At 35.3% G+C, this 12,739-nt stretch overlaps 1 protein-coding gene across 3 annotated transcripts in view; it reads right to left on the bottom strand.

The window, feature by feature from the left end:
* The window catches only part of CENPQ (centromere protein Q), a 34,068-nt gene that overhangs the window by 18,028 nt on the left and 3,301 nt on the right, over window positions 1–12,739 (bottom strand). For 2 of the 3 annotated variants that reach the window (XM_060021253.1, XM_060021254.1), the window contains 7 exons: window positions 11,668–11,810; window positions 10,853–10,907; window positions 9,443–9,563; window positions 8,785–8,853; window positions 8,104–8,233; window positions 3,043–3,162; window positions 2,814–2,888 (listed from right to left, as the gene is read on the bottom strand). In XM_060021253.1, coding sequence (XP_059877236.1) covers window positions 2,814–2,888; window positions 3,043–3,162; window positions 8,104–8,233; window positions 8,785–8,853; window positions 9,443–9,563; window positions 10,853–10,907; window positions 11,668–11,769 — 672 coding nt within the window. In that variant the 5' untranslated portion in view covers window positions 11,770–11,810. Of the gene's footprint in view, window positions 1–903; window positions 1,833–2,813; window positions 2,889–3,042; window positions 3,163–8,103; window positions 8,234–8,784; window positions 8,854–9,442; window positions 9,564–10,852; window positions 10,908–11,667; window positions 11,811–12,739 lie in introns of those variants that run through there. The other variant, XM_060021255.1, reaches the window with a different exon arrangement.

The following is a 12,739-nucleotide window of genomic DNA, read 5'->3' on the forward strand; positions in this document are numbered from 1 at the left end:
GTTGGCATGGCCTGTGTATGTGAGAATTTAGACAGATGAGGATACTACATAAGATGACCATCTGAATTACTGGGACCTTTTGCAGTTGAATTTCAATTTTATTTGGGTCTGTAATTAACTCTTAAATTCTTCACAAAGAGTATACCACAATTCAACCTTTGAAGAAAATATTGTGTATGTTGCCTGCTACCTGCCAGAAGATACTGTACGTCTCTCAAAATTAGATCATGTACTTTTCAAAGCTACAAGAGGGTAGTATGACCAGTTTATGCATGGTAGAGAACTACCCCTCAGCAACAGTGGTATTCCTGTTGACTTTCAATCAGCTGTTAAACAGATGTTCTGAGGGAAACAGCAGACTTAATGTAACTCCTTCATCCCCACCAAAAGCGATTATAAATGTCATGGTTAATGATAAAAGTGATTTGGGGCTCTACTTGCCAGTCTAAAAACACAAGGGTTTTTAAGTTTTAAGACATGTTGTGAAACCTTTTTCCTTTAGTTGCTTTGCCTGGCATGTAGCAGACAGTCCAAAGTATATACTGTAATGTTCTCTTTAAATGCTGCACTATAGGTTTCCTTTCTCGAAGACTTTATTTCCCTTAAGATCCATTAAGGTCCTTTTTGACCATTATTTCCTAAGATCTTTTTTTTGACGCTTTTGCTGAGCTGCCCAGGGTTCCCCATGACGTGTGGTCTCCCTCACTGCAGTGAGCACTAAATCCAACTTATTTAACTGAAGCTGTCTTCCTGGTGGTCTCAGCCTGGAGGGCATTAACAAAATTATAGCACCCTCTAAATTAACTGACAAAACATTCTAGGTTAGACAGAAAAGTAATTAAATTACAGTTATTTTATTTTATAAACAGATAAAAGCAACCCAGACAATATACTGTGGTTGGTTAAAAATGATTTTTAATATATTTAAGTGATAATTTCTTCACGTGTATATGCTTATTATCGCAATGAGAAAAGATTTAGAAAGAAGGGATTTTTTTTTGGTTTGGTGTTTATTTTAAGGGAATAAATGAACTTGGGTTCGTTTTTAACAATTTTATGAAATAAAGGTATGCTCTGATGAGAGTAGAAAATAAATATTCAACATCTACTCACTAACCTAACCAAAGAAATAAAATGTTCATGCTACCTCTAAAGTTAAAGACACCTGGCAGATATTAATTATGCCACAAAAAGTCTAGGGAGTTACGTAAAAGAGCAAAGGCATTTGGGGACTTCTAGAGTTCCACATGACCAGACAGAAAATGCAAGTCATCAGCTAAAAAACAATACTGATACCAAACACTTACATGTTTATGTGCTAGGCACTATAAACACTTTACATATGTTAAGTCACAGTATCATATTTCCTCTGCACTAACCAATAAATGAACTCTATTCAGCCATTATAAACCATCAGATTGTGGCTGTTCTCATTTTAGGGTTTAAGGCAAATAACTGGAAATACAGCAACATAAATGTGAGTTCCTAGATGTGGGAATTGATAAAAACAGTTTTCAAGGCCTACATTAGATGTATACAGGTTAATGGTAGATTTATAGAGGTTAATTTTAAAGTGCATATTACGAGAATCCTGAAGAAGCCTCAGCCCCGGCAATATCACGTAGAATAACATTTTTACAAATTCGTAAACATTAAATTCATATGGAACAATCTACAAACAAAACAAAACAATAAACTCTTTAAGAGGCATCCAGTCTTTTATAGACTTCTTCAATGAAAGTTAACATGTTTTTCATCTGGGGTGAATTATGGAGAACATCTAAGTCCTTCAGAAGAGCGTTCTGGTTTGGAATTAGCATCAAAATTTCTTTCTGTGAGCATGACAATAATTCATTTTTTAAATTTTATTTTTTTGATAATCAATATTAACATTATATTAGCTTCAGGCAGACGGCATAATGATTTGACATTTGTATACACTGCAAAATGATCACCACAGTAAGTCTAGTTAACATCTATCACCAAACACAGTTACAAGCTTTTTCTTCCTTGTGATGAGAACTTTTAGATCTACTCTCTTAGCAACTTCCAAATATACAATACAGTATTAACTCTAGTCACCATTCTGTCCATTACATCCCCATGACTTATTTATAAATAACTGGAAGTGTGTACCTTTTGACCACCTTTACCCATATAATTAGTTTTTAACCTTTCATTATGAAAAATGTTATATGTATGTTATTTAGAGAGAATGGTATAATAAACCTCATATAATCTTCACTCAGTTTCAATTATCATCAACTCACTGCCATTCTACTTTTAAATCTATGGTATTCTGTTTTCCCTCTGCCCATTCCCATTCCTTTCACCCTAGGTAGATTTGAGACAGGAAAATTTTGTTACTTTCTGGGGAAACGTAAAGCCTTTCTACCACTGTAAACACTTACACTATAATACCTATGGGAGTCCTTTGCAAAGGTAAGTTAGCATTGTGCTGTGTACACCCAAATGGGACACAGCACTGTCTTAGGAAAAGCTGCACATGCCATTATCAGAAGCACAAACAAAAGCAGCTGTCAGGATCTGCTTCCAGAAACCCGTCCTACAGCCATGACTGCACAAATGTGTAAAGATATATGCGCAAGGATGTTCCTAGTATTACCTGTAGTAGCAAAAATTATTTATTTCCATCATTTTCACAAATTACTACATTATGGCACATCCATACAATGGAATGCTATACCGCTATTGACAAGAATGATTATACTTATACACTTATATGTATAATGATTACACATATATACAATTCGTAACTGGTGATGCAGTTAATATGGTAAATTGGTACTTACCTGAAGTATGGGTGCTTTGAGACTCTTCTGAGAAAGTTCGGGAAGAGAGAGTACCTCACTATCTATTTGAAACATCTAAAGTAGAAAAAGAAAGCTACAGATTATTTCATAAAGCTAGATTATTTCAAAAGGCTGACTTCTCTTATTACACTCAAAAGCTGTCTGGGTAGAATCTAACCATGAAAAATTATATCCAGATTCTAGCGATACTTTTTTTTTAAACAATTACCTGTTTTACCTTCCTTTCCTCTTCTTCTACCTCACTTCTCAGAACATGAACTTTGTTCTTTAGGCTGTGAATATCCCCAGTCATTGACTCTACGGTGTCCACTATTTTATCTGTTTCTTCCTGCATCAGAAAGAGAAAGCTAATATTTTAAATTAAATATACTATTAAATGAAACCCAAACAGCTATTAATATATACATACATATTTTAAAAACACCTTATATATTGAAACACTTCTGGAAGAAACTGATAATTTTTCTTTCAGAAAACAGACTCCCTAGAAATTGATTTACCAATGGAACAAAGATGTATGTGAAGCTTTCCTCAAAAACTTACCAAAACTGCGGGCATCAGATATCCTGGAAGACCTGTGTGAATCTAGCAGAGCCCAAGGACTGATGGCAACAGGTACAGCATTCCTTAAGCGGTATGTAACAGCAGAGAAACTCTAACTTTAATTTAGGAACATCTGAGTGCTATTTTCATTTGCCAAAAGAAAGAAATGCTGAACATTAGGGCAGAGATAGTAATAGAAAATGAGTGGCAGTTTCCCACCTAAAAAAAATATATATATCTTATGGGGGAAAACAAAGAGAAAATAAGAAATGAATGAAATGAGTATAATGATACCAGAGGTGTACGGATTGCAGGCCACACATAGAGTTAGCCAGCTTCCAGGTTTCTAAATGGTATTAAGTACTGCACTGCTTTCAAATCTAGTCCTAGCAACAGCCAAGGATAGCACTGCCCCTGGGGATCAGGGAACAAGTAAAGAAGCCACACAGAAGTCATACAGAAATAATAACTCTTAAATCCTGCGGAGCGATATGGCTGATACTTACATCTACATCATTCTCCAAATACTGGAAGCCGAATTTTTACCGTCAACTACAGTAATTTTCCTCAACAAATATATTATGGCTTCTAGTAACCATTAAAAAGGGTACCTGCAGAGGTCTGCAACTGCCCATAGGCTGTTTTTGATCAGTCCAAGAGCTATGAATGGTTTTTACATTTCTAAAGGATGGTTAAAAAACAAAACAAGACTATGCGACAAAGACCATACATGGCTCACAAAGAGTAAAATGTTTATCACCTGGCCCTTATAGGAATAGTGTGCTAATCCCTGAGTACCCAAGACTTTGGGTCTGTGAGCTACACTTATTAAACCAAATAAGGTCACATTTATGGGTTCCAGGCATTAGGACTTAGACATATCTTTTGGTGGGCGACCATTCAACACACTACAGAAGGGAATGAATAATAGCACTGAATAAAGGAAAGGGTTAATGTAATAAGAACTAAAATTTTTCAGTATAATTAAAAAAATTAATTTTGTATAATTAAAAAAATTAATTTTGTTCCATTGCTTTGGTTATCTTCTTTGGGTATTCATACCATACCCATGCTGTGTCTTTTTTGCCAAACTTTTATATTTGTCACTTTTTCTCAATACCTTAAAAAAATGTCATTCTTTCTTTTTGAGTCTTAAAATTTTCTCCTTACTTTACCTTTTATTTAAGTATTATTTGTTCTGTTCATTTGCTTATTGCTCCTTCTAATTTAGTCTGCATTACTAAAAGTTTTTTTTCCTTTAGCTCTAATTCTTTCCTGAATTCCATAGCTTCATTTTTTATTATTTCTAATATTTATGACTTTTTTCATACCTTCTATTCTTTTTCTAAATTTCTTTCAGCTCACTTGGGAAATTAGGTTAGCATTCATCTGTTTTGTGAACACATATTTTTGGCATGCTTTTGTTGTCTGTAGAAATGTTACTTTTTGTCCTTCTTCTAATATTTTCTTATGTTAACTCTGGTTGTGAGATCCAGAGAGATTAAAAACTATGCCCCAGGGCTTCCCTGGTGGTGCAGTGGTTAAGAATCTGCCTGCCAATGCAGGGGACACGGGTTCCAGCCCTGGTCCAGGAAGATCCCACATGCCGCGGAGCAACTAAGCCCGTGTGCCACAACTACTGAGCCTGTGCTCTAGAGCCTGTGAGCCACAACTACTGAGCCTGCGTGCCACAACTACTGAAGCCCGCACACCTAGAGTCCATGCTCTGCAACAAAAGAAGCCACCACAATGAGAAGCCCGCGCACTGCAATGAAGAGTAGCCCCCGCTCACTGCAACTAGAGAGAGCCGGCGCACAGCAATGAAGAACCAATGCAGCCAAAAGTAAAAAATTAATTAATTAATTAATTAAATGAATTAAAAAGCAAACAAAAAAAACTATGCCCCAGCAGGTCGTATACCATCTTCTCGGTATCTCTAAAAGACTTTGTTCACCACTGCCTTTCCCTAGCACCAGCAGTGAGAGTTCAATGAATGTGTCCTTGTTGCATGAACACAACTTCTCTTACTGATACAGGTTTTGGAAGGTCATCACCAGCAGTAACTCTAGGCTGCAGTGCGAAAAAGCCATTCTAAGTAAGGCACATTGGACAGATAAAACCTACAAACTCCTAGTTCAAAGACTCTTATGCCAATGAAGAACTCTTATGCCCAAAATGCCAACAGTGCTTCAACTGAGTAACTGACTGTCAAGCAAACATTAGACTGTTGTGATGTTATAAGAAATATACCTTTGATTTTCATCCCTGATTCCTGGCACAGAGCTTCCAAATCCTTGGCATTTTCTGAATGACAGAAGTGGGAGGAGCACTTTTTGTGATTCATAATAAGCCCCTTTCAACCACACCTGAATTTATGCTAATGAATAACTCATAGAGGATGGAGGCTGGTTGCCGAGCAACCAAAATCCTGTGATCAGAGGGCTGGAACTTTCAGCCTGGATCCTTGATCTCTGAGAAGGGGAGAGGGCCTGGAGATTTAGTTAATAATAGATATGCCTACATGCTGAGGCTTCCATAAAAACTCTAAATTACTGGATTCAGACAGCTTCTAGATTGGCGAACACATGGAGGTGCTTGAACAGGCATGGGAGTTCCGTGCCCCTTCCCATATACCTTGCCCTATGCATCTCTTCCCTCTGGCTGTTCCTGAGTTGTATCCTTGATAATAAACCTGTAATAGTAAATAAAGTGCTTTCCTGAGTTCTGTGAGCTGTTCTAGCAAATTATCAAACCGGAGGAGGAGGTCATGGGAAGCCCCGATTTATACTTGGTTGGTCAGAAGTGCAGGAGGCTTGGCCTTGCACTGGCATCTGAAGTGGGGGCAGTTCTGTGGGACTGAGCCCTTAACCTGTGGGGTCTGTGCTAACTCCAGGTAGTTAGTGTTAGAAATGAATTGTAGGACACCCAGTTGGTTTCCACAGAGAAGTGGAGAATTGCTTGGTATGAAAACCCCACAAATTTAGTGTCAGAAGTGTTGCGAGTATAGAAAAACAGTTTTTTCCATTTAAGTCTATTTATGCTTTTGGCACACGGAGATCCAGTTTTAGGTGTAAAAGACAAATGCCTCCCAGCGTTACAAAAATCACACTATCATTTACTGTCTCTGATTAAAGACTATTTACTATCTCTGATTTAGTACTTTATGCAAATATTAAATGTTAAAATAACATTTACCATTATTATACTTTAAAACCTTTTAAAATAACCTTTAAAAAAAGTCAAACTCATAGAATCAGAGAGTACAGAAGTGGTTGCCAGGTGCTGGGGGCGGGTGGGGGAAATAGGGAGAAGTTAGTAAAGGATACAAACTTGCAGCTAAAATGAATAAGGTTTGCGGATCTAATATAAAACATGGTGACTATAACTGATATTACATAACTGAAATCTGTATTATATAATTGAAACAGAGTAGAACTTAAATGGTCTTACAAAAAAAAAAGTGAGATGACAAGGGAAATTAACTAGATGGGGGAAATCCTTTCACAATGTATAGTTATATCAAATAACCATGATGTACACTTTAAATATCTTACAATTTTGTCAATTATATCTTAGACAAAGCTGAAATTTAAAAAATAACCCATATTAATGTTATCCAACTGTTCATTAACTGGGGGAGCTAGTGTCAGTACTGAAAATATACTCTTGCAAAGTAGTAACACTGGGATGAAAGTTAAATTCAATTGCATACAATGAAGAAAGTGAGGCAACCACTAAAAAATACCACTCTATAAATTTAGAATATATGTAGAGCTGTTGCTCACAAATAAATCCTTTCATTGTTATTCTCAATCATATGGAAAATCTGGAATGACCTATTTGTGAATGGTGAGTTATTAGAAATCATTGGGGATGCATTCCTTGCTTAAACTACCACCACCTCGTATTTACTAACAAAGGTTAACAAACTTACTGCTTTACAAAGTTGAGTTGCTAACAAAGACCATATCTACAAACTACTTCAAAATGGCAAATGGATATATGGTCCAATCTGTTTTAGTTTTAATAATTATTTAATAAGCCCCCGAGGCTGCTTTTCTTAATTGTTCAAGTATCTACTAATTAAAAGCCTGCAGTTTATCATGACAGCTAATATTATCTCCCACTATCTTCTACAGAATAATGATTAAGAATCACTTGCCCTGAAATCGGACTAATAGGTTTGCATCATAACTGTGAGCACTCTAAGGTTCAGCTAGAAATGCCAATATGTCTCTTTTGCACACTTGTAAAATGTGAAATATAGCACAGGTCTCTTTAAGTCATTAAGGGCTATAACTGTAAAGTGCTTTGAACAGTGACTAGAACATAGAAGGCCCTCATTACATGTTATCTATAATGATTAAAAAACAGTAATGATGATGATTGTGTTCTTCTTGCCAATAAAGTAGCAGATACAGGACAGAAAAACTAATATAATGTGTTTTGAAATGCTACAGCATTTAGTGATGAATTCCTATAATCTGATATTTAAAGTCTGATGAAAAAAATAAGACTGCTACTTAATTACAAATATATTAGAAATAGTCTTAATTTTAGAGGCCCAAAGTTCAGGCAAAGTTTTTGCTTTGTTAAAAATAAAAGTTAATGAAAAACCTGGTCCAAGATCTAGTATTTGTTATTAGAAGAATATCATGACAATTTAAAAAACTTTTTGGTCTTTTCCCCCTTCCCCTCTAAAGAACTCCCTGTTCAAACTTCATACCTGCAATAATGCCAGACCCTCTTCATTAGCTCTGTGCTGTGTCCTTTCCATTTTCAGTAGACTTGACACATGAGTTAAATCTTGCTGCTTTTTGGGAGGGACTTTCAGGGTTTCACACAGTTGCAGCAATCTTACGGATAGAATAAAAACATAACTTTATTTTTGAGTACCATTAGTATCATTTTTGTTTTTTTGTTTGAAATACTGTCATCCTCTTTTTTCTTCCCTCATACTCCCAAGGGCTGTAATGTTCTTTTTTTTTTAAATAAAAATTTATTTATTTTATTTATTTATTTTTGGCTGCGTTGGGTCTTCATTGCTGCACGCCAGCTTTCTCTAGTTGTGGTGAGCAGGGGCTTCTTTTGTTGTGGAGCACTGGCTCTAGGCACGCGGGCTTCAGTAGTTGTGGCACGTGGGCTCTAGAGCACAGGCTCAGTAGTTGCGGCGCACGGGCTTAGTTGCTCTGCAGCATGTGGGATCTTCCCGGACCAGGGCTCAAACCCGTGTTCCCTGCATTGGCAGGCGGATTCTTAACCACTGCGCCACCAAGGAAGCCCTGTAATGTTCTTTTATTAACAGTGGCTAATCTTAGCAATAAGTCACCCCCGCAAATTCCTGACAAATCATCATTTAACCTTTCAATTATATTTCAATCATTTTTTAATTGCATAACTGTATTACCTTTTCTTTAGGAAGTTCAGATGATATTGAATTTTTTCATTTTCTCTAATACTGTTACTCAAAATTGCTCTAGAAGAGAAAAAATAGGGAATGAATAAATATTAGTTTGAAACATAACTAGTATAATCTGTTTACTTTTTCTCTCTGATATCTTTCAAGTACCCCTTTTTACTAGCCAGGCAGAATCAATCACTTTTTCTTTTATGTTAAATATATTTAAAGCAGAGGAATAATCTAAGTTTTTTTTTATCACATTATATTGTTGTAATTAATTTATAGGCCTGACTCTTCTGATAGATTTCAGCTCCCTGATGGCAGAATCCTGTCTCTGTATTCCTTTTGGCATGTTAGCTTCCACATAAAGTGTTAATTTGAGCTAACGTCTTCCTAAAGTATCCCTCACCAGAAAAAGTTGTAGATAGCAGATCAAGCAAAGATTTCAATTTTATTCCACTGATGAAATTCCAAGTTTCTGAAATTAATAAAGACATTTTTGCTGAATGCTAAGGCCATCAAGAGACATTAAATAAATCTTCTTGCAAAAGAGAAAAACACCCTATCACCATAAAGTAGATAATAACATTTAAAAGGATACTGTCTATAGGAAACATATAAGCAGAAATAAAAAGAGTGAAATGGAAAAAAATTTCATACTCACATTATTACTGATTCCATCATAGTTTGCAAATGTTCTCTGCTACTCTTCGAAAGAGGTTGCCAGGTTTTTCTCTTGTGGGTTGCGATCTTTACCTGTTTTAGATTAGCATGCTTTGCTTGTCCTGTCACCGGTGAAAGAAGAGACTCTGGTTTTTCTAGAAGTTTGTATGTTTTTACTTAAAAAGTGATTCAAATATAAATTTATCTAAAAGAGCTAATGGAATTATCAGAACCAATACTATGAAGCTGTATAAACTATTTAATTTCCTTTTTATTGCATAGCCATAACAGGCCAGGTGTTGAATATGAATATGCTATTGTTATGTTAACTAAAATACTATTAAGTGATATTGCGGATACAAACTCAAGACAATCTTAAGTAAAGAACCAAGCTACAACTATTAGGATTCAACACAAAAGTCTGGTTCTCAGAAATGACCTGAATTAAAGGGCTTCATTGAGAAGACTAGAAAATGATTTCTGCCAAATGTTGGATGGCAACTGAAACAAAGGAGATTAACCAAACCACAAACAGATAATCAGTGTCTACTAGGTTGTTGATATTATTCTACTTATAAAAAATAAACAAAGGGGCTTCCCTGGTGGCGCAGTGGTTGAGAGTCCGCCTGCCAATGCAGGAGACAAGGGTTTGTGCCCCGGTCCGGGAAGATCCCACATGCCGCGGAGCGGCTAGGCCTGTGAGCCATGGCCACTGAGCCTGTGCGTCCAGAGCCTGTGCACCGCAACGGGAGAGGCCACAACAGTGAGAGGCCCGCGTACCGCAAAAAAAATTTAAAAAAATAAAAAAATAAACAAAGGAGGTACACTATTGGCTCACATGAAGATTAGTTTTGGAGAGAAGGGAGATTAAATAATTACATTTCAGGTATGCAAAGCATTACAAAAGAAAAAGTCCAGTGCACTATGGAAGTATAAAACCGGAGGACCTAACTTGGTCTAGGGTGAGGAGAGGTAGAAAATTCTTCCATGCTGAAGTGATGTTTAAGTAAAGATGACTATTCCAAACTAATTTACTCCAGACAAACTTAGTGGTTCCAATCTAATCTAAATAGTGGTGGCAAAAGAGAAGCATATTTGTCTCAAAGAGAAGTCAGTAGGTGTGTCTGTATATCACAAATCAGTAATAATTCAGACTGGGGTACACTTTGAATTTCTCTTGCTCCTTTCAACTTAGAGCCCTACACAGTATTTTGCTACAGGTGGTAAGTAAAATTTCAGTTGACCAAAAGAACTGACCAACCAGTACTACTTATTCTTGTAAAAATAAGAATGTAACTGTTTATTACTGTCTTTTGCTTATGCAGAACTCATAAACAAGATGCTGAGAATTTTTTCATAAATATAGATAGCTTGGGAAAGATAGGTTAAACAAGACATAGAAAAGGAATACCTTCAGAAGACAGGTGTTTTGGATGACTTTTATTTTTTTTCGCTGTGTTTCTAACCTAGAGGGAAAAACACATGTGCATGCACAAAGAATTAAACATTAGACGAAAAGATACTGCTATTGCAATAGATTTGTCATGTATGTTGGAGAGAATTCATATATCTTCTGGCAAGACAGAAAAAAAGTATATTGCTACTTCTAATGAAAAAGGATGTGTATTTATCACAAGCAGAGGATATACTAAAGCAATTCCTGAACAATGGTGATAAAGTATAATAGAATTTCATATGGTGTCAAAGAATGTTTTAAAGAAATCATACTCATCTTGCCTGTGAAATGGTGTTATATACTTTTCCTGAAAAACAAATATAGGCATTGTCTAATACAGGGTAAATAGAGAAAAAAATGTTGATTATTTCTTTTATGGTAGGAAGAAGCTAATTCCTCCGAAACTAATTTTTCTCTATGTTAATAAAAATCTCCTCCACCAATTGACAGATTCTCTTGTCTTTTAACATATGAATGCCATAGAATCTGTATACTATATTCCCAGTCTTCCTATTTAAACACCTTAGCAATGCCCCATCGCACTTCTTCCCTAAAGAATTCTCTGATCAATATCTTTAGAAATTGAGGTAAACAATTTTTATGTGAGAACTTTTACAACCCATGTTGCAACAGCTCCCATATAACAATATATGTGGAATATGAATTACTATAATTTGTAGTAAAGCTGACCTTTAGTCTTCACATACTCCTTTACATAGAACAGATACTTCTAATCAGAGTCCTGAATGATAAACTTGATATTTCATTACCTCTTTCTCTGATAACTCCGCTTCTTCATTATCAATTTTTCTTTTTGGATTTCTTTTTAAATGTTGAGACCTTTTCTTAGAAGGATTTGCTTTGCTAGACATCTTGATGTAAACAGAACAACTATAACAGTGCTTCAAAATGTCTGTAAAGATAAAAAGAACACTAAAGACTTGTTTTATTAAAAACATTTTGTTAAAAAGACTACGTATAAATGTTCCAAATTTGCCTGTAAAAAAAAAAATCATAAAGAAAGTTTTGGGATAGTACTGTGTGTTTTTAAAACATTTAAATATATTTTAAAACAAATAACATTGGTTCTCATTAGAGTAAAGATATTTAATTCAATTTCATTCCTAAAAATTTCTTCCATTTGTATGGCAATAAAAAATCTTATATAAAAACACTTTTACACCTCTTTATACTCCCCCATACAATAACGTTATCTCTATATTTAAATCCAAGAAAATGGAAATATATAGTGCTAAGTTATTTTACTCTGGTCACAGATAATGTCAACTCAAAGAATAACATTCAGGCCTTCTTATTTTAGGCTTAACGGATTTATCATTCAACTTAACGTCAAAGATGGGAGACGATAATTTTTAGGATTATACCATGAATCTACGTTGTAGAAATTAATGTGGTAAATTCACTCATAAGGAATTAAGAATTAAAAAGTTAAGTTTTAACTTTTACTGGGTTATGTGCATTTTAACAAAAGCACAGAAGTATACTGATTACTCTGTCTTCTCACACATTACAAAACAGGCACTGGAGTGGGGATGAGAATGTTAATGACAAAATTTAGAATAATTCCTTTTCCCCATTTAATAGTTCTTTATCACCAAACTCATTTCTGCTAAAAGAAACAGAGGGATAAAATATATACTGCTGCATTAGATCATAAAGAGCAGATAGCTAAGAAATTACGTACACGTTTGGTATAGTACACGTGAACACAAACCCACATACACACACACGTGTGGTGTGTACATTATATATACATATTTTTCTAGACATATATAGTTAGATATATAGAGAAACCAGTCACCATTCCTTTTCTAAAAATTC

This window comes from Delphinus delphis, chromosome 10 (assembly GCF_949987515.2).
Source record: "Delphinus delphis chromosome 10, mDelDel1.2, whole genome shotgun sequence".
NCBI lineage: Eukaryota > Metazoa > Chordata > Mammalia > Artiodactyla > Delphinidae > Delphinus > Delphinus delphis.